Source organism: Diorhabda carinulata, chromosome 10, assembly GCF_026250575.1.
Source record: "Diorhabda carinulata isolate Delta chromosome 10, icDioCari1.1, whole genome shotgun sequence".
Classification (NCBI taxonomy): Eukaryota; Metazoa; Arthropoda; class Insecta; order Coleoptera; family Chrysomelidae; genus Diorhabda; species Diorhabda carinulata.
Window position 1 is genome coordinate 15,890,065 of NC_079469.1, and position 21,307 is coordinate 15,911,371.

Below are 21,307 nucleotides of genomic sequence, written 5' to 3' on the forward strand. Positions count from 1 at the left end.
CGGACGCGCCACTTTTGATTGCTTTTTATATAACTTTTTATTATAGCAGGCGGTTTATTTACATTGTTTCTTTTCTTTCTAGGAAGGTCTATTTATTTTTTTGTTTTGTTCTTTTATTTTCTAGAAGTTTTTAGAATTATTTTGAGATATATAAGGAGTGTGTGTAACGTTTTTCATAGAACTTTATCTTGCCTCTGTCAATGGCCTCTTCTGTTGCTGCGTAGACATTTATTATTGATATATAACATAAAATTTTTATAGTTTCTTAGATTGCCAAGGAGTCCACTTTAAAATTTTTCAGACTTTGTAGTTAGCTAAATATCAAGAAATGTTCAAAAGTCAAAAGAAGTTTTTTGGAATAAATAAAGTATATTTTTATTTTATTCAAATATTCGCTAGACAAAAAGAAAAAAAATTTTTATTTGATGACCGATTTTTTATCTCTAGTTTTATCATCATAATCATGGAAATTAATTTTCGATTAATAACTTGACTGAAGATAAAAACGCCGTCAAAAAATTGAAAATTTAAATCAATATAAACGAAAAAACTAGCATCTCATCCAAACAGGCAACATTTTCTCTTTAATATGTTCTTTTAAATAACAATATACACAAAACTACCACTCCGCATCACCATTGGCTTTCTGGAAGACGTAATCCGCTCCGTTCAGGTTCATTATACCATCCTTCAAATAAAATTTCCATCTATTTCTATTTCGGATGATTTTGTCATATTGACACACAACGATGTTGTCGGTATCGAATAGCTCCGAGGGGTCGTCATCTGTGACGTCGTCTTCGGAATTTAGAGGTTCTTCTTCGCCACCTTAAAGAAATATTAACAATATAATAGACTTATGCACATGAAAAACATCTTGCAAATGATGTAGCACAAGATTGTTAAAAAATCTAAAATATTGTGTTTTGTCATTAGAAGGGGGTTGAATGTAGGGATCACCACAAAATTAACACATAATCTAAAAAGAATTGAAAAACAAATAAAAAAAACTGACACCTATGGGTGAAAAATATTTACTTTGGAATAGTTTGAATATCTTGTAACGAGGTTAGGTTTTATTTGATATTATTTTACTTCCACGTGTAACTTGAATTTAGCCTATTTTCTAAGTACTGAGATGTCTGTCCTATATTAGATAATAAAAACTCAGTATATTTCATTGTTTTGCACAAAATAGTTAGAAAAATAAATCAATTTCTCACAAATTAGATTTATTCAAAACATTCATTTAATTCTCAATCCCTGTGACTGAAACTTTCAGTCTGAAAGTACAGAAAGTACGACATTTTAATATTACTTGAATGGTTATTCCCGTAATGATTTTGCAAAGCTCATACTCACTATGACTATGAAACAAATTACCTTCATCTTCCATTTCTTGATCATCTTCATCCTTATCATCGTCTAAATCATCATCGTCATTATCATCATCAGATCCGTCTTCATCATCATCAGAGGTATCATTAGGACCATCCAGCTGGCAAATCATTTCTTGCTTTGTTCTTTTATTCATATCTATAAATATGAATTATTATTTCAAATTAATTCCGAAATGCAAAAAATTAGAATATTGTAATTTTTAATTTTCAAGAGTGCAGTATAAATTTATGGAATCTTAGTCTGTCTACTACCTAGTACACTCGGTTAGTCGCTATGTATCTGTGAGATCTACAAGTTGCATTAATTGATGTGTTATGCAAGCGCCTTGGAGTAGAAGACTATCCTATCCATCTGAGTCAGTGAGAAGAGAAAAACGAGAATATCTTGAATCTCCGGAAGGTCTAAATGATACAAAGACACCTTGGAGGGGCTTGAGAAATATCAACATTTATTCCCAATTCCAGAATTTCCACAAATATGCCTATAATTTTGACAAAGGTCGATTAGATCAATATGTACTTTCTGGGGGTTTTTAACAAGTCCCATGTAGGTCAGAAGAATATTGCTTTCTACAATGACCATAAAATGGACCATTGCAGAAAGTTCAGCTTTGTTATGGAGTGTCCCTAATCAATTCTTAACCATGTATTTACGATTAAATCAATGATGGTTTGTCTAGAGACTGAATTGAGAGATTTGCCTCCTATAAGCATGTTACCAGTACTTTTAAAAGTCCTCGAAGGAGCAGTGCAAACCCAGATGAATCTTCTTTCCTGTGCATCTATCAGGGTTTCGTAGGGGGCGTAGCACACCAACTGCAATGTTAAATATTACTGACAACATAATAAGATCATTGGATAAGAAGAAGACAGTCATATCCGTCTCCTTGGATCACTCCAAGGCATTTAATGTGTTGGATAATGATCTTCTTTGTGCAGGGGGTGCACCTGATCGAGTATTATTATGGAGATATAGTAATAAGAACTTATCAAAAGAAAGAAATTATTATATCATATAGTAAAACCTTCATTTACCTTTAACTTTCTTTCTTCTATTTTTAGGTAAAATAATCTCTATACTAATTCCATCTTCTAACATTTCCTCTAATTCTCTATCTCTATCAGTCCTTGATAACGTTTTGTTTGGTAATCCAATCTCATCATCTGACATATCGATATAATCATCGTTTGCTCCATCACTCTGAAGAATAGTTTTATTTACAATAGCTACAGCTGCTGCTTGTTGTTGGCTGTTAAAAGCGGCATTGACATGCTGTTGTAGCAATGAAGAAGCAATATTTGCAGGCAAACCCATAGTAGCCGTTATGACTGGTCCAGTGAGGACTTTCTGTAATTGGTTTCCTTGGAGAGCTGAACCAGGTACGTGAATGGTTAACACTCTTTGTGCTCCATCTGAACCCGGTTGGGGAGGTAGAGTAATTTGAATAGGTACCTGGAAAATGTAATAATTTACAAGCATTGTCAAAAAATGTATCAGACAAATGAAATATTTTTTATAATTAGAATGTATTTTTAATAAAGAAAAGAAAAATTAAAAAGTCTTCAAACCAATATATCTTTCCATTTTTTTTAAAGTTGAAGTGAATTTCATTATTTCTTATATTTTTCTTTATTAATAAGTTAAAGTTGTTCAAATATTACATATGAGAGCGAAAAATAACTGTATATATAAAATGAACTTTCATCACATCCCGTGCTTAATGAAAGGAGTGAAAATAATAGATCAGCTGTAAACCATGAAATGTCACCCAATGTCGCAGCAAGAAATGGGGATTCAATGCTCCTGGGTCCATAAAGTGATAGCGGGCAAAGTAAAGTGGGTAAACTACTTACAGCTTCTTCAAGCAGTATATAAACGGCGCATTGAATCGGACAAGTTTGAGCCATTTGAATGCCCACCTGGCATATCCATTGCCTCTGTGGCGACCATGCCATATGACCTTGCATTTAACAATACTTAATACTTAATAAAATGATAATCCACCCATACCTGACCCAGTAACTTTCTTAATGTCCAAATAGCATACAATTAAATTAATACTCCCTTTAGGAAAAACCAAAAACCTTCATGGTAAGTTTAAGTTGAACTTTGTTTTGGTGCTACCTCTCCACTAAACTCGAAATTAAGATTAGCGCCCCTATCACTCCAGGAAGCATCTTATTGGGTGCTCACATAGTCATCAGCAAAGAGAAGCCCCTTTTCTACATTGAACCCTCCCGAAATCGAGGCCCATCATCATCTTTGCCTAGTAAAATTTGAACTTCCATATCCCCAAATGTAGATGTTTCCACAGAAACAAACCATGATCATGAAAACATTCTGTAGTAGGGTAGAAGCAATCTGATTAAGTTTAATGAAGCATAAACACAGGCAGCTGTTTTTACCAAGAAGGCTGGATCATAATACCACCTGGAGCACTTTTTGTACTACCTATTCGATAGGCAGACGGGACTCTTTCCTTTGGAGAAGAGCAAGGCTGTGGAATCAGCTACCAAGTCATGCTTTTCTCAAACACTAAAACCTACAAGAGTTCAAAATCAATATCCACAAGCATCCTTAGGTTTTACCCTCTTATGCTTGCTTTTTATATAAAAAAGAATCACAATTTTTATTCATCTATCAATAAACTTCGAAGAAGCTACATAAATAATGACCACAATTTTAAATGAATAATAGAACATACTACTAAGTAATTAATTCTTGGAATACTATGATTTTGAAAAATCAATAAAAGCCATTATCAGAGAAACATCAATGGCAGGAAGAGTAGTTAATACCTTGAACAATTTAGAAATCTATAAATGGTGTTATTCACATACTATTTAAATGAACTTTGTAATAAAAACATAGTACTTATATGATAAGATACAAAAATAATTAATTAAATCTCATTCAATAAGTCTAATAAGTAAAATATTTTTTTTATTTTAGTGTGTTGATTTCATATTGAATATATATATCCTTAAAATTTCTTATTATATTATATTATTTTATAACATTTTCATACGAATATTGATTATATCAAGTACGAATTTATCTATATTTTAGAAAAAATATTAATCGAAAGTCTTAGTACTAAATTAGTTAATAACTTCTCCAGATCAATTATATTTGTGCATTTTTTTTTTTAATTTTCATTTATATAAAATGTAAAGACTTACCATTTTATCCAGATGTTGAAGTGTAGGTTGGAGATGTTGCACAGGTTGCTGAACAGGTTGTTGAGCAGTTTGTTGAGGCATTGGATTATTAACAACTTTAGGAAAACCGTTGCTAGGAGCATGTTCAATTTTCTTTTTTTCAGCAGTCTCTTCTTGAACAGCCTTGGTGCTCATCAGTTTGGTCTCCCATGTTTGCTTCAATTCTTGAAGAACCACTTCGTCAACACCATCTTCCAAAAAATGGTCTCTTATCCCCGCAATAACATCTTCTATTACCTCTTGGTAAATTCGTACAACGGAATTTTTACAAAGCAATGAAGACATTTTTTTGAAGACGTAAAGTAATGAATGTAAAATAAATAAACCAAAAAATGTTAAGTAGGAAAAGATCAAATATTCGAGTAGGTCTTTATAAAACGTTGATGTTTTGATAACATTTAATTAATACATTACTAAAACTGAATACATATGGCTGCTTAAATCACACGCATTGCAACACTCGATTAAATATCGCTTATTAATTCATTACTTCCACCATCTTGTTAGCAAACGAAGTAAATGAAAGGTGAGGTTAGAAATTACATCAATAGGATGCATTAGGCCATATTCTCACGAGTATTTCCCCATATGAATTAGATCTTATATGACGTCACTGTAATTAATGAAAAATATTTTATATTATATATGCAATACTTAGGAAGGAGAACCAAAATAATTTATCTATTGAACAAAAACAACGTACTGTTGCGTGTACCAAATCCTTCAAATAAATCAAAATATATAGGTTTGTTCTTGGCAGCTGCACTTGAACTGTACTGAACTGGATCAGTACACGCCACTTTATGAGTGTATAGAATTAGTTCGATCAGATACAAAGAACGATTCAGTGCAGAGAGCAATGGACCATTTGTTGATTGTTGTATTTGATGTGATTCAGGCCTTGTAGTTTAAACAATAATGGAAAACGATTTAGTCTTTTTTCATATTTTACATTCGTCCGCTGACCTTATTTTTTTGCCTACATTGATTACACTTATTGCACTGGCTGAACTGACTGTAGAACCAGAGCAAGCAGTACATTGAACTTGGTGAACTAGTTCTCTTGCACTGCTACTAAGAACAGCAACACTAGCTCTGGTTCTGCTACAAAGAACGCTTCAGTGTACATTCCTGAACTAGTTCTGCCAGTGTAACTACCAAGAACAAACCTTATGAATCGATGGATCACATTTTTGAGTTACCATTTTTTGTTTGATAAACTATAGTGGTAACCAAATAAACACTAAATAGCCGTCACAAATTTGAGTAGTTACAACGCCTTAATTTAATGGAGGTTATTATTCACGAGGTGAAGTTCACCGAGTAGATTACTATACTTTATCCACGACCACTAAATATTTTATTATTAGTTTTTTTAACAAAAATCAAGAAAGCACCTGATAGCAGTGATTAATGGATTCATTAATTACTGCCGTTCTTGTAGAACAAATAATCAAGAAAAAAAAAATGAATATTGGAATAGATAAAATAAACCATAACTTGTTAGTAATTATATTTAATCGATGATCAAGGTATAAAACAGTTTAAAGATTCAAAAATCTTGGTTTCCCCAACGAATCTGAAACAAACAATATTAAAATAAAAGGGGAGAATGAGATGATAGTTGAGATGGAAAAATAATTTGTTAAACTTAAAAATGAAATGAAATAAAATATTTAAATGTATTAGTTGTGCACTTACTTACTTAAGGGCACACACTGTAAGTTATTTATTAAAACTTACGTCAGTCTTTGCTCTGAGCTTCCTATCGATAAGGGAACAAAGCGTTTCTGATCTGACTGATAGCGAATCGATTTTTTCTATGAGTTGTTGATATGGAGACAAGGGTTGAGCACCCATCACCACATGCCCCAATTTCGAATCAATTTTAGCGTCTAATCTGGCGTTTCTAATTAAATTAACTATCCAGCATTCCGCTTCGTCTGGATTCATATTCAATTTTTCCGCCAACATGCCTATACTGATGCACTGATGGATTCTACAGAATGTCTCGAATATCATTAGTCGGGCGTTTTCTACGAATTCGTCTAAACAGGAGATTAGGAAGAAATCATTCAATAATACTGTTTGACATTCATGTAATTTTTGGCGAGCACCATCAAAATCAAAGTTAACATAGAGATGTTCCAAAAATTCTGTTATGGGATCCCTGAAATTGAAAAAAATCGAATTTGATAATCAAAGGGAGAATTACAGTTGCTTTGTGTTGTTAGAACGCATCAGGGTCACATAAGCTACCTCTCAACAAGGCCCAACAAGAAAAACCCAAATCCTGATGAAACCACCATGACTACACCCAGGTGTACCCAGAACAAAATGACAACCAATCAATATCTTAACCTAACCAATCAGATCTTCAACGACTGTCTACAACAGGTGATCCTAACAACCTTGTTGAGAGTTACGTTATGCAGCGGATTTTAAGCAATGATGATGAGCTTGGCAATGATTAAATGACACTAAATTATTCAGCTGTAATAAATCAAGATTCTAATGTACATTGAGGAACAAACGTCTGCTACTGCTGTTGACGTAATGTTCATGAGAAAATGGCGCGACTATGCCTTCAAGAACACTATTTTAAGGTTATGTGTATAGTAAAGTGATTTCTGTAAATATATTTTGAGTTGGTTTTGTTCAGTGTGTATAGTATGTTTTTATTTTCATTATTATCTTTGAACAAGTATCTGTATTTACTTTTTAAATGTTTTACAAAAACGTATCTACGAGTTGTACAACAAGGCAATTTAACAAAGACACGTCAAATCTTCTTGTTGGTAAATACAAAATGCTGTTAAAATCGAAAAAAAGTACCAGGTTTCTTTATGAATAGAATTATAGTCAAAATATATGCTCAGAATCCTTATATCATTAATAACAGACACAATCTATTGCCATATTACCATTTTTATTATTACTCAAGTCATGTTTGCTTTCCCCCCTTGTGATGACTCTGTAAATTTTCTTATTATGGACTTAGCTTTAAAGACCCCAAATGACTAATTTGATATCCTATTTTGTCATTTTTTGGTAAATAGATGGATGGTTGCTTCATTTATAATCCACCGCTTGTATAGTATCAATGACCCTAATGTATTTTCTCTATACTCTTGACCCTTTCAGACTCATTGAGAACCCCTGATGTAAACTAATAAATAACCTTTACCTGTATGTGTAACTTTCTTGTTGAATAACTTTCACCAAATCTTTTAGCGCCGATCTTCTACTTCTAGTAATTATAACAGCAGTTGCCAAATATCTCAAAATATGCGGACACATTGTCTGTATTGCATTGAGATAGTGTGGTCTGTACAAGAACATTTCAATAATCAGTTCACGTCCTAATACGTGATTGAAGAATACAAACAATGACCAATGGATCAACCATGTTCGTTGCTGTAATAACTGCAAACTGTTTCCAGAAAATTGGTTGGGGCTGGAATCTATATATTCTCTAAGTTTGTTCAAGTCTTCTAATGCCGAATCCCAATTTTGGTACAAGATTTCAGACGCAAATTTCCCCCACAAGGCACTAAGGTAATTCTTATCATTTGGAGGTAGTACCAACATACAGAAATATAAGTAAGATGTGGATACTGTATAGTTACCACAATCGTATCTGTATTTAGCTAGTTTGTGAAGACTATCGATCATTTCGATTTCAAACTGAAAAAATGTTTTTTATTTACATATATATGAATATTCTAAGTTTAAATACAAATTTTGTACCTTGGATTCTTTAGATAAATAACTAATGAGAGTTTTTGAGTCCCTCATATTTTCCATGTTTTTCATGACTTCCTCGGACTCCATAATTTTCAAAATTGGTTTAACTTCTTCTTGTAATTCGGCCAACTGCTGTACAACGTGATTACGCCTTTGCTTCAAATCTTCTGGAATTTCTTGGTCAGGATATAATTGTTTTCTTATGTCGATGGCATAATCTATCATATTTGTTTTACTTAATATATCCAATTTAGCTTTTAGTAATTCGGTCTCATTATAAATCTAATAAAGTAAAAAATATGTTAGCACACTAAAAAACTAACCTATATTTACTTACTCCTTTTGCTGATAAAAATTCTAACAATGGAAATACTAAGTGCCGGTCTAAGTATTGACCCATTACAGATGTTAAGTCGAACTTTTCCATTATTCTTTATTTGAAAAGAAGGTTCTACTTTATATTTTTAATAATATTACAAAATAAGTTTTTAGTAATCGAAGAAGCTTTATGCAACCCTCAACGAAAGAATGATAATTATGACAAGATTTTAAGAAGTGACAAAAGGTTAAGGGAATTTTTAACGACAAATCAACTTTTCTAATAGAAATAAGTTTAATAGTTCCTAATTGAGTCAATTACATATTATCTTATCACAAAGTATATATAAGTAGTAACAAAAACCGCTTTTTCAAATAAATTTGAGAATATTCTAAATTCAAAAATAAAGCTTCAAGTAATTCATATACGAAGTTATGCCTAAATGTGTAAATAAATAAATTGACATTTGACTTTTTTTGAGAACTAATACTTGCTGATGTTTATATTTAATATATCTCAGTTTATAATAACAGTATAATGGCTTCATCGTCTTCATTAGAAAATTTAGAAACTCAATTAGAAATGTTTATCGAAAACGTTCGTCAAATTCATATTATAGTTAGTGATTTTCAACCACAAAGTCAAAATGTTTTGAATCAAAAACTGTAAGTAAATAAAATTTAAATATGAATACTTTCTTACAAAAGTAGAAACCGGAGCAGAACTTTTGTTTCAGACAAGCATTGGTACACGGCCTTCAAGAAGTAGACAAATTGAAATCCCAAGTACAAGATGTCCATGTTCCTTTAGAAGTATTTGAGTATGTAATATTTATATTATGTGTTATCAGAGGATTAATTTAATTTATTTTAGTTATATAGATCAAGGACGCAATCCTCAACTTTACACAAAAGACTGCATAGAAAAAGCTTTAGCTAAAAATGAACAGGTCAAAGGAAAAATTGATGCTTACAGAAAATTCAAAGCTAATATGTTACTTGAACTTAGTAGAACATTTCCCAATGAGCTAAACAAATATAGAGCATTAAGAGGAGATGAATAATTTTTAAGATATGTAAATAAGTAAAAATTTAACGTAATTATTTATTGTTTTAATACATATTGATATAAATCTTAACCAATAAATTCATTTTGAGTGTTTTATGACGTGTTTTATGATTTATAAAACACTAAAGTTTTATAGACCTCATTAAAGGACATTAAGTAATTGAATGATTACCTTATTATACAAAGCATTCCAATTAAAACTAATTACTGAACAAATCAATTTTATTTACAAGCATTTATTATGTTTCCTTTTCATTACTACCCTTTACTACTACATATTGTTTGATTTCTCTATAAAATGAAATCCTAAAAATGTGTAATTCTTCTTCTTACTAGTATTACTAACCAGCAAGTCTTCCCTGGAAGACAAAGTCCAGGACTCTTGCTATGATTTAGATAGCGGTTTTCCTTCCAGGTTGTTCATTTTTTTGTTCGTTGTAGAAGAGGTATTACAACTTCATTGACTCATGTCATTCAAGTTCAGAAAAACTAATCTATATGTATTTTTCTTGTTTTAACATATCTCTTCAGTAAGGTCAAAGCTCTCATAAAGTGATCTCCGTTTGGAAGTAACATTATTTAATAAAAGAAGAGCAGATAAAAAACGAATATCTAATTTTGAAATTTAAGCATTAGTTTTATGTAAATTATAACTGTATATTAACAGAGGTATATTATTTATAATAATATTACCTAATAATAATTTGATCAAAACTCATTCTAGTTTTCTAATAGAATTCTTGAGGTTTACTTGAGACCAAATATTCCATATATTTTTTATGAATTGCTTTTTTCCATAGTGTTTTAGTGAAAAAATGTTTGTAAGTATTTAATTATATATGTGAAAAAAAAAAATAATATTACATATTCAAATACTGGACAAGAGAATATCTGACTTTGGGTGAGTATTCTGAATTTCAATCCAAAATATATGTATAAATATCTTAGGCTACTAAATATTTAATAATGTTTAGAGAATATCAATAAATATTTCATGTTTTTAGATGATATAACTTATAAAAATGAAGCTTAAATAAGATTAAACATGTTCTTATTCTTCGCCTCATACTTTTGAGACACTCTGTATATTTCTTTATATAATCTGTCAATATATTAAATTATTTTTCAATGTCAGTGATTATTGTGGTAATCACAGAATAACTTTTTTATTTATATGTACAAAAACTTATTCAACTATTAATAAATTAAGTAGATCAATATCAATTACAGTAGTTTTATTTTTAAAATTGTTTTTATATTAATGGATAAATTAAAAATGTAATACCGCTGAAAACATTTATTACGTTGACAGTTATCATTAAACTAGTGCAAAAAAAAATAATGTTAATGATGATACCGAGCAGCCTTCGAACGTTATTTTGTCGATTACCGAACATCTGATAAAATGATTGTTGGTGTGACGTGTAATGTAAACAGATGATGATTGTGAAGGGCTCAAGGGTAATAAAAAACTTCAGTCATTGTCAATAATTGCTCTTGTTTTTATGTTAAATTTAAATACATTAATTACCTACCTAGATTGTTAATGGAGATCTTTTTATAACTATTTAATTTTGCGCGCATGGGCTGATAGCAAATTCTTGTTGACATTTCAAAAAATATATATTTAACGATTCCCTCTGGTATGGTAGTCGGTGTTTAGCGGTTTTATTGACTACCTGGTGGCAATATTTATAGTGTAGTGCATCAAATAGATATTCAAGAAAAATGTTAGAAGGATACGGACCAGTTATGCAAGCTTTCTTCGGCACTCTTTTTACCTGGGGCATGACAGCTGCTGGTGCTGCCGTTTGCATATTTGTACGAGGTTCACAGGTTAGGACATAACCTCAATAAATGTAAACAAAAAATAAAAATATAAGTACTACATTTTTTGATCAAGCGATGTTACTTTTTATTTAGTTTTATTTAACATTTATTGCTACAAAATTTTTTTTTCTACTAATTTGAAATCAAATAAATGAAGGTACTATATTTTTATTATTTTTACATTCTTATCGAGAATTAAAGAATTTAATGCATTGAAATAATGATTTATTTCGAAGAAATTGAACAAATAAAGAAATAATTTGAACAAAATTTCGTTATTAATCATTTATTTATGTACAAATCACCGATAAAACTTTCATCATTCATCATAAAGTTTTGAATTATACAGATAAGTAAGGGATTAATTTGCATTTGACAATTAACATGCTCTTGATTTTAAATTGGTACACTATAAAAAATTGTAATAAAATATATAAATAGAACAATTTCACTTATAATAGACAATCAACAAAATATTCGCAAGAAACTGTGTCTTCTTTATGCCCATAGTTTTAGCAGTGCTTCACAGTACAATTAATGACATCAAGAATAAATACTCATCTAGAACTGAGGGACTTACATTAAAAATGTTTTCAAGTCCGTCCAATTGCATAGTAAATTACCTTACCACTTTAAACAAGTATTCTATCCTACAGGATTTGTGATAACTTTATGAACTCCTTAATTTGAATAACTACTCGAAGCCAGAACTATAAACATAAATTATTTGTATTGTTTTTTCTAAAATCATTTGATAGAGAAGGCTTTTTGCTTGCCAAACACACGAAGAAATTGAATAGCATAGATGATAGATGACATACAAAAAATTTTTATTTAGTATTTAAGTCACCGAACATATGTTACAATCTACAAGACTGTCATTGATTAATATGACACTGCTCTCTGCGACCTCCGGCTACCATAATAGTGAAAACTGGAAGTGATATCATAAAATTAAAGCGACAAGGGGTTGGAAGGGTTCCAAAATCATAAAAGTTTATATAGATGATAATATCAATAAAGAATTGAAGTATCAAAGATAATTTTGACATTTATTGTACAAATAGTGGAGTACACCAATTATAATTATCCGGAATAAATTTTGACTTAATTTTCGTTTCAAAATGGCACTTTTTCTAATTATCGCTCAATGCACAATCACTTGCCAATTGAAATCAAATCGATATCATCTTTTCTCGCATTTTTTATTCTTCTATTCTAATAATAATATTTAATTCCGGGCATGCTGCATCCTGGTTTAATTTTGTTATGGACTTATTACTATAACCTATAATTTTGTTGCTCATTGTGTGTATTGAAATATACAAGCTTTTGTCTACAAATTGTAATAATTTTTTGACAATAAAGTATTTCTCTCTCTCTTGTAGAAAATTCTATATTTCTCTCAAATCTCAAATCATATTTAAAATGTTATAACATCTCTGAAGTATGTTTGGTGTATTTTGTATCTTTTTTTCTCAGCGAAAGCTGTTGGATGCAAGTCTTGGTTTCGCTGCAGGAGTAATGATAGCAGCTTCTTTCTGGTCTTTGTTACAACCAGCACTAGAACTGGCAGTATCATCTAAAAGTTATGGAGAAGTAGGACAATTCGCTTATCTACCCGTTGGAGCGGGCTTCCTTTTGGGTGCGTTGTTCGTTTATGGCGCCGATAGATTAATTAGTGTCCTTGGGGTACATTCTCCTAATATGATGCTTGGTAAGTATTTTTTTTTTCATTAGATTTGTGCGAAGAAATCGGATAATGTAAAACAATAAAAAAATAAAAATGGAGTTTTGAGTTGTTATTGACTTATTGACTTGGATATATTTTGTTGGTTTAGCATTGAACGCCACCGGTAGTCGTCGCGATAGTCGCCGAAGTAGTTCAAGACGAGAGTCACACTACATGCCGGATACGACTACCATTGAGGGTTTCCCAGAAACTTTAGCAACGTTACATCAGCGTAAAAAGGGTAAGTTGATAAATCCTTTATACCGAGTGTTTGGTTGGGACAGTTACGTGTCGAAATGTAAAGAATTAATTTTGTGATAGACTCAACTCAAATCAATATTGGGATTTCCTCGAAACTGTTCACTTTCAGTCTCTGAAGACGATAACTTGGTGATCGAAACGCGCGTTAGCCAGTGTAATCGTGAGTGGTAGTGTAAACAGTGAGTGTTAATTATGAATATCGCCAACGGTTCCAGAAATACCAACTTAGAGACACACCAATCATGTATCCTTGCGATCCGACTTCGGAGTAGCTGAGAGGAAAGTGACACTACAGATTGAACTGCATAGTAGTGATGGCGATTCTTTACAAAAAAGATCGATTCTTAATTGGATTCGAATCGCAACCCGATGAATCGATTCGTAAAAAAATCGAAGTCTAAGAGATCGATTTCTAAAAAATCGATAAACAATCTCTGGGAAAATCGATAATGACAAGTTTATACGGGGAAACGAATGGTTCCGCTCATTATTTGCGATGTTGCCGGCAATTGAATTAAAAGGCGTTATTTTATTAAGTATAATGAAATTTTTTCGCTGTTTCGATCGTTTCAATTTACTTTTTTTCCTATTATACTCGTAATTCGAATTCGAAGTCATTGTTCTTCTTCTCATTTTTCCCTCAAATTCTTCTTCAATTGTTTCCTCTATTGCAGTAGGTAGAAACGCAGTAGATATAGAAAAAGATATTGAAGATAAAGTTCGTGTACAGAGTTTCGACGACGGGGACGATTGCAATATCGAAGAAATTCAAAAGGGGCAGTGGAAAAGGATTCTTCTTCTCGTTGTCGCTATAACGGTTCACAACATTCCTGAAGGATTGGCCGTCGGTGTCGGATTCGGAATAACTGGTAATGACAAAATATCCAGCTTGGAGAAGGCTAGGTAAGTCATTTTTCATTTACGGAGAATTCTCTTCGGCGAAATCATCATATTAAATTCCCCGATCTCAAAAAATCTTACCACATATTAGAAATGAAAATTTTCTGTCGCCTTTGTCTGTCAATTGGTCATAAACTTACGAATTACCGAACGGAATTTTTTGTGGATTGGTTGAAATATGGCGACAATTGTTGGAGGTATTGAAAAATTTCATTTAACGAACAAAATGTCCTTCGACGCGGGTGTCTGTTCGCGTTAAATATGAAATTTACTGAATGGATTTTCAAGCGGTAATCAAAATGAAGGTTCAGACATGCTTTTTGTCAAATTGGTCAAAATATGACGATCATTATTGAAATGTCGAAAAATTACATATTTCTAAACAATGTTTTCCGCCGCGGGTATCTGCACGGAGCGATCGGAGGTTGAAAAAAAAACGGCACTCGTACAATCACCATTTTATTGTATCGTGAAGCTCTCTGTGTTCCTATACCGCCTCTATTAATTTTTCTTCTGCAATGTTTTCGTCTGTGAGCTCGCGCGTGTCGATTCTGGTCGCGCCGCGTCGTCAATTTGCTTCAAAGTATTCAATATTGTAGATTAGAAGACTACGTGCTGTGCTGCGTGACCTCACACGTTTAGTACAGCAAACTGTGTCTAAACTACTGCGGGATACGTCCGTGAGCTCGCGCCGCGTCGTCAATTTGCTTCAAAGTATTCAATATTGTAGATTACAAGACTACGTGCTGTGCTGCGTGACCTCACACGTTTAGTACAGCAAACTGTGTCTAAACTACTGCGGGATACGTCCGTGAGCTCGCGCCGCGTCGTCAATTTGCTTCAAAGTATTCAATATTGTAGATTACAAGACTACGTGCTGTGCTGCGTGACCTCACACGTGTAGTACACCAAAATGTGTCTAAACTACTGCGAGACACGTCTGTTAGCTCGCGCGTGTCGATTCAGGTCGCGCCGCGTTGTCAATTTGCTTCAGAGTATTCAATATTGTAGTGTAGTACAACAAACTGCGTCCAAATTACAGCGGGACACACAAGACATCATTCAATTTTCTTCTTATACGAAATAAAATTACGATATTGCGTAAAATTCTTTAATATTATAAGGTAATTGTAATGTAATTAAAAAAAAATCATAATGAGGTGCAAAAAGAGTTTAACTGAAGCAAATAAATTGATAGAAAATAACGAGTCCTCGAGATTTATGTCATGGATTTAATCGAAATATCAAATAAGGATAATTGTAACCACAGTTAAAAAGTTTGTTATTAATCTCCCTCGAGCGCGTACTCGATGAAGATATTTCATTTTTTTTTCTTAATATCGCATCATTCGGCATTTAATCGGGATTAAAAAAAAATTGATTATCGAGTATTTAATATTTGATTGATGGACTAGAAAAACGATCGACCTTGTATGTCTCGAGATATCCTTGAACATTAAAAGTAGATTCATTGATAGCGAATATCAATTTTATTTTTACTTAAAAAAAGGAAACTTTTATATTGAAATGTTTTATACGATGATGATCCCAAAAGTACCTCGTCCAGCCTAGAGATGGCAGTACACAATCTATACAGTAGATGTAGCAAGTTTGAGGACGCCACGTTGTTTAGTGTTTGTTCGGCGGCCGTCAATAGTGTATAAAATCTCACCAAGCGACGCCACTGCTTATCGCAGACTGTCTGGCAAGAATATTTCGAAAAAATTTTGTACAAACAGCTTCGGCTAATAGAAATGCATTTATGTTTACGATTCGATGTTTTAATTGGTAAACAGTGAAGATGATGAGTCTACATGGACTGACGGTTTGTTAGATGTTTATACGGGGAGTGAACATTATTTTTCATTTCTTAACTCGGTATGAATATTGATTGTTCCTCGGGTACAAGGTATCCCCCAGTATATTAATCTGGCGCGCTTTAATAAATCCCGAAATCTCCCTAACCATGAGCTTATTCATTAATAAACACATTTTTTTTCTATGGATGATAATAACCAACGATAGGGGTGAGTAATTTATAACGAACACTCCTATATCTTGTAATCGAGATACAATTAAAAAATTGGAATTTCTGTAGAACGCAACACTAATTTCTGACGGAAATTATATGCAAATCAAGCTCAAAAAACCATAAAATATGTAAGTCGACCGGTAAATTGAAATTTTTTATTGATGAGTTATCTATACCGAAAAGGATGTAACAACACTTTGGAGTTAGTACAGGCGCCAAAGAAATTTGAGTATGCAAAAACTTAAGTTGAGAGCAGCTGTAAAATAGTCCTTAGCGCGGCAAGTGATTGTGCATCTTTTTTGCACTGTAAAATATTGAGCCCTTAACTAATTCTGAACGTGGAGTAGTTAGCGTAATTACGAATTAAGCAAACGGATTCAAAGATGAATAATGAAGGAACACTCAGATTTCTTAATCTTTTAAAGAAGTCTCAGCAGTGAGCCCTGCTGTTTGGGGGCACATGTCGTCGTATCTTTCACCAATATAAACGTGAACTGAGCGATTGGAATTTCTTCTTCCTGAAGAACACATTCATCTAAGGGATGCCATGAAATCCGATGGAAATGCACAGGATGGTAGTTAGAACAACTATTCTCCAAGCAACATCCGTCCGCGACATATGCTATGTCGTATGTACGACATTATGGTACAAAATTATATTTTGGATACAATTTGGCAGGATTCGAACCGGTAGATTTTGAAAAATATCAAAAAAATACGGTTTAAATAGAGTGGTTTTTCTGGAATAACGTTTAAACAACTTTACCGATCGTTTCCAAAACCAATACGAATTGAATATTCATTCATAAGACAATACAACGTCTGTTTCCATCTAGCTCCCGTTCTAATTTTACATTTCGTGAACGCCGTACACATCTTATCTCATTAACATCCAATTGATCAATCGGAATATTCAATACATGTTTTTCGAATAAACTGAAATTGTAAATAGAATGGTAGAAATGTGAGAAACAATCGTTCCTTTATCTGATCACCAGTTTTGTTCAAACGGTGGACTGACTATATTAATATATATATTTCCTTCAACTCGTACAGAGCGAGTTTTTTGTATGGAACGCCTCAATTATCTCGGAAACTGCCGGCGGTATTCACATCGTTGGCAGATCTTATATCAAACAGATCACCCCGTATATTTTTTTTTCGAAATCTACTCTAATCTAATGATTCCTGTACCTACATCTACAGTATCTCCATTAAAGTTAGAAGGGAGTTCGTAATGCTCGGAAAGATATTGAAGGAAAAGTAAACTCCTCACTATCCATATTGTGTCCATGTTTGGAAAGCATTTACCTCTAAGAATAGTTCCAATAAGTGAGTCCCCTGCTTCCTGGTTAACCTCTGTTCTCCAGTCATAATGAGCTTGAGAGATAAAACACTTATTAGTACAAGACAAACGCTTCTGCAGAAAACTGGAAGGCATGTCGAAATATTGCATCCGAGTCATTCAGTACAGAAAAATGAGGATATCTTGAATCTCCGGAAGATGCAAAGGTACTTTGGAGGGGCTTGAGAAATATGATTATTTACTCCCAATTCCAGAACATCCACTAATACGTCAGGAGAAGATTGCTTTCTACAATAGCCGTAACAATGGACCCTTGCAGAAAGTTATTGAGTCTCCTCCATCAATTCTTAACCATGTATTTACGATTAAATCAAAAGTGGTTGGACATTATGGTCTTACGTTGCAGATGCTCAAACTTTGCTTGTCCACAACTATCTTTAGATTGTACAAAAAAAATTACGGATTGTTAACCATTAGACATTCGGAACCCGTGGGACTTTTAACCGGACACCGCCATCCAAGACTCCAACTTCACTCCATGAGCATCACGGATGATCCGGTGGCGCATGGAGGAGGACGAAACTGCACCACGTCATCTTTGAGTGTCCTGCACTCACACGAGTGCTGTTTAAACACCTGGGCAAACCCCACAACCTAACTAACGACATCAAAGGGTTCAAAAGTCGAAAGACATTGGACTTTGGTGTCGTCAAGTGGGACACGGTGGGTCTATCTGGAGGCCAATGTGCTCAACGGCTTCACGGCCGCCCACACCTGCGACTATGAACTAACCATTGGCTTTCTGGACTCTAGATAGTAGTGTAGAATTATTTATTCCGTCAAACACCTACCTAATGATCCATCAAAATTTTTTTTACGTCATATTGTTTTCAAGTCACGAATTTTTCTCGGAACACAAATTTTTTGGTCAGCCACTGCATTTAGTCATTCTGCGAGCTTTATTCTACGAGGGAAAGTAAAATCGATGTAATAACGTTACGGAATTTTCCTATAGATGGCATTGTTCACAGAAAACGGAACGAAAAACTCATTTATTCAATACCGAGCAACTTACTTTCTCTTCATAGTAATTAGGTAGAAATTGTTTATTTTTATATATATCTCTAATTATTTTAAATTACCTGTGAAATTTCCAATTCCACCTAGAGTTAAGGAGAAAGCACCTCAACAGGAACGCAGAATATACCAGGAAGTAATGTTATCGATTACTTGAACTTTCCTAGCAATTCAACAGGTAACTTCGGGTCGATATCAATGAGGGAAACATGTTTGATGAAAAGTAGTCGCAAACTGCTTTTATACTTTTCATTATTTTGTTAACCTAAGTGCAAAATTTCTTTCTCTGGTCATCCTGTCCACGTTTGTCTACGTTTACGTCTCCATCCGACTATGTCTTCCACCTCACATTCGTGTCTTCCATGCCTCAAGATTTCTAAAACTAAAGTTTCACCATATAAAAATACCACCGTTGACGTCGTCGAATCTGTAAAATTATTAGCGCTTGTTGTGGAAAATTCTTCGAAATTGAAACGGAAAAAACTGAATTCTGCCTTAATAATAAAGAGACTTGGCAATTTGGCGTTGTAACTGATCGCCTTTGTTCGCGCCATTACATGGTGAAACTAGTTGATGAACTAATGCGCTGAAGCGACCCATTAATCAACTCTCCGCTGCTGACTCTGAGGTTGCCGATTTTGTCTAATGTAGAATGATAATTACGGCAAGGGGGACAGTCACGACTGCGACAGCTTCTCTTGATTACCAACCTCTTTACCATGGATACGAGTCGCCTCAAATGATATCTGAAGAAGCTACTTCAGCTTTATACCTACAAACGTTGGAATCAACCTGGTCTCGTCAGAGGCTAGGAATAAACTAGTTGTAAGATGACAAAAAGAATCGAGTGCTATGGCAGTTTCTCGAATTCTTTCAAAAGCAGATTCCTTTTCGTCGGATATCCGGAGGAGTTTTTATCGAACCCATTTGTCCAATAAGCTCTAGCTTCATACTTTAGCTTCATATTTACATTTGGAACCAAGCTGGTCTGGTCAGAGGCTAGCAATAAACTTAGAATGGTTTGCGTTCCAGTCTGGTAAGTTGACAAAAAGAAATGCAACATCAGGTTTATGCGACTTTGATCATCAGGCACCAAAAACGACCAAAGGTCGATCCGACTAAGGAATCGAGTGACTGGGCTTGATTCGTTGGATCAATGACTGTTAGATAGTTCCCTAAGCGCAAGTCAGTTTCCAAGAAACGAAACTTATCAACTCCTCAACAGTTTATTGAGTCGCTTCTTCCCTTTTGAGGTACGTGTTGCGCGACTCGATTAGAGCAAACCCTCAAACTACAAGAGAGACGACAACAACAGAACTTACTTTTTTAGAAAGTTCAAAATATTATTTCTGTCTCCTTTATTCGCCTTCAGTTTGCCTAATCCATAAACAGGCAAGTTTTTTGCTTCGATCTTTGTCTACCTACTCCAAGTTCAGAATTAGTTAAAGGCTCAATACTATACAATAGAAAAAAATGCACAATCATTTGCCAATTGGAATCAAATCGATATCATCCTTTCACGTATTTCGTAATAATTTGAGTATTTCTGAACTTTATACATTCTGGTTTAATGTTCATATTGATTTTTAATACAAATAGAACATCAATAAACCCAGCGTCCACGTCACTGCCTGTAACTAATAGGAAACACGTTATTTCCACTTTTATTTTCCATTTTCTACTTTGTATCCGGTTATTCCTTTTATTAACCGTTTTTGAGATATGAAAAAGTGTAGTTTGGCGGAAATGTGCCAGATTAGTGGCAGGCTCTCATCACCTGATAGGAGGTAGGTGAATTTCCGACGTTTTCTAATTTTCCGACTGTTTCGTCCGTAAAGGTGGGATATAAGGCGTGCCGGAACGTCCCTTCCACTAAATGTTTTCCAATAAGGTTAGCAGATACAAAACGAAAGGGGTAACATCTCCTTCTATAATGTATCCCCGGATAGTTTGAACGACTAATTTAAAAGATAAAAAAATTATCGATTCCAGTTTTTGTTTTTATTAATTTTAGCCCAAATTTAGATCAAATACTAATTTCTACCATATTTTAAACTTCGAGCATCAAGTATGCTTTGAAAATTTTCCAAAAAAATCTAGAGTAAAGTAAAAAATTATTCAGAATCAATAAAATTGAGTTGAAAACCTCAGATTAAATGTTCAGGCTCCACTAACCCCCTCCTATATATATTCAATACGTTTTATGGGCTTTAGGGTTTTAGGATCTTGTTCTTAGTTTCGAGGACCAACTTCTTGGCTGGCGATTTCTTGCCCGAACTCGTCTATTAACTTCGTCCCAAAAACGCTCGGTAGGATTAAAGTCGGAACTACACGCCGGCCAAAATCTTTGCTGCAATTTCGACAACCACTAAATGCTGCCGTACAAAACCTGCAGTATGCGGGCATTATCCTA

The 21,307-nt window shown here is 33.4% G+C and overlaps 4 protein-coding genes across 8 annotated transcripts in view; 2 read left to right on the plus strand and 2 right to left on the minus strand.

Moving 5' to 3' along the window:
• Nucleotides 1–349: 349 nt before the first annotated feature.
• Nucleotides 350–5,329, minus strand: LOC130898839 (transcription initiation factor IIA subunit 1-like). The gene is made up of 4 exons (XM_057808387.1): nt 4,584–5,329; nt 2,436–2,853; nt 1,384–1,536; nt 350–828 (listed from the first exon to the last, which is right to left on the minus strand). The coding sequence occupies exons 1-4, from the start codon at nt 4,905–4,907 to the stop codon at nt 620–622; spliced, it is 1,104 nt and encodes a 367-aa protein (XP_057664370.1). The 5' UTR covers nt 4,908–5,329; the 3' UTR covers nt 350–619.
• Nucleotides 5,330–6,122: 793 nt separating this feature from the next.
• LOC130898843 (eukaryotic translation initiation factor 3 subunit E) lies at nt 6,123–8,910 on the minus strand. Of its 3 annotated transcripts, none has more exons than XM_057808396.1 (5): nt 8,707–8,910; nt 8,373–8,651; nt 7,810–8,309; nt 6,328–6,792; nt 6,123–6,201 (listed from the first exon to the last, which is right to left on the minus strand). In XM_057808396.1, exons 1-4 carry the CDS (start codon nt 8,794–8,796, stop codon nt 6,348–6,350), a joined length of 1,314 nt encoding a protein of 437 aa, XP_057664379.1. In that variant the 5' UTR covers nt 8,797–8,910; the 3' UTR covers nt 6,123–6,201; nt 6,328–6,347. The 3 variants fall into 3 exon arrangements, with proteins under 3 accessions (XP_057664379.1, XP_057664378.1, XP_057664377.1); XM_057808395.1 differs by having other exon boundaries at nt 6,324–6,792; XM_057808394.1 differs by having other exon boundaries at nt 6,366–6,792; nt 8,707–8,909.
• Nucleotides 8,911–9,147: 237 nt separating this feature from the next.
• Nucleotides 9,148–9,972, plus strand: LOC130898845 (mediator of RNA polymerase II transcription subunit 10). Its single transcript, XM_057808400.1, has 3 exons — nt 9,148–9,353; nt 9,425–9,508; nt 9,562–9,972. The coding sequence occupies exons 1-3, from the start codon at nt 9,226–9,228 to the stop codon at nt 9,749–9,751; spliced, it is 402 nt and encodes a 133-aa protein (XP_057664383.1). The 5' UTR covers nt 9,148–9,225; the 3' UTR covers nt 9,752–9,972.
• A 1,165-nt stretch (nt 9,973–11,137) lies between these two features.
• LOC130898844 (zinc transporter ZIP11) overlaps nt 11,138–21,307 on the plus strand; it is a 45,613-nt gene continuing 35,443 nt past the window's right edge. Inside the window, exons 1-4 of one of the 3 annotated variants that reach the window (XM_057808397.1) lie at nt 11,138–11,592; nt 13,069–13,303; nt 13,428–13,559; nt 14,254–14,482. In XM_057808397.1, the coding sequence (XP_057664380.1) occupies nt 11,485–11,592; nt 13,069–13,303; nt 13,428–13,559; nt 14,254–14,482 (704 nt within the window). In that variant the 5' untranslated portion in view covers nt 11,138–11,484. The remainder of the gene's footprint in view (nt 11,593–13,068; nt 13,304–13,427; nt 13,560–14,253; nt 14,483–21,307) is intronic. The other 2 variants (XM_057808399.1, XM_057808398.1) reach the window with 2 other exon arrangements.

Coding starts and splice junctions, on each gene's coding strand:
- LOC130898839 (XM_057808387.1), bottom strand. CDS start 4,907: ATGTCTTCATTGCTTTGTAAAAATTCCGTTGTACGAATTTACCAAGAG. Junction 2,854..4,583: donor TTCAACATCTGGATAAAATG/GTAAGTCTTTAC, acceptor TACATTTTCCAG/GTACCTATTCAAATTACTCT. Junction 1,537..2,435: donor TAGAAGAAAGAAAGTTAAAG/GTAAATGAAGGT, acceptor TCATATTTATAG/ATATGAATAAAAGAACAAAG.
- LOC130898843 (XM_057808394.1), bottom strand. CDS start 8,796: ATGGAAAAGTTCGACTTAACATCTGTAATGGGTCAATACTTAGACCGG. Junction 8,652..8,706: donor AATTTTTATCAGCAAAAGGA/GTAAGTAAATAT, acceptor TTACTTTATTAG/ATTTATAATGAGACCGAATT. Junction 6,793..7,809: donor CAAGAAAGTTACACATACAG/GTAAAGGTTATT, acceptor TTTCAATTTCAG/GGATCCCATAACAGAATTTT.
- LOC130898845 (XM_057808400.1), top strand. CDS start 9,226: ATGGCTTCATCGTCTTCATTAGAAAATTTAGAAACTCAATTAGAAATG. Junction 9,354..9,424: donor AATGTTTTGAATCAAAAACT/GTAAGTAAATAA, acceptor CTTTTGTTTCAG/ACAAGCATTGGTACACGGCC. Junction 9,509..9,561: donor GTTCCTTTAGAAGTATTTGA/GTATGTAATATT, acceptor AATTTATTTTAG/TTATATAGATCAAGGACGCA.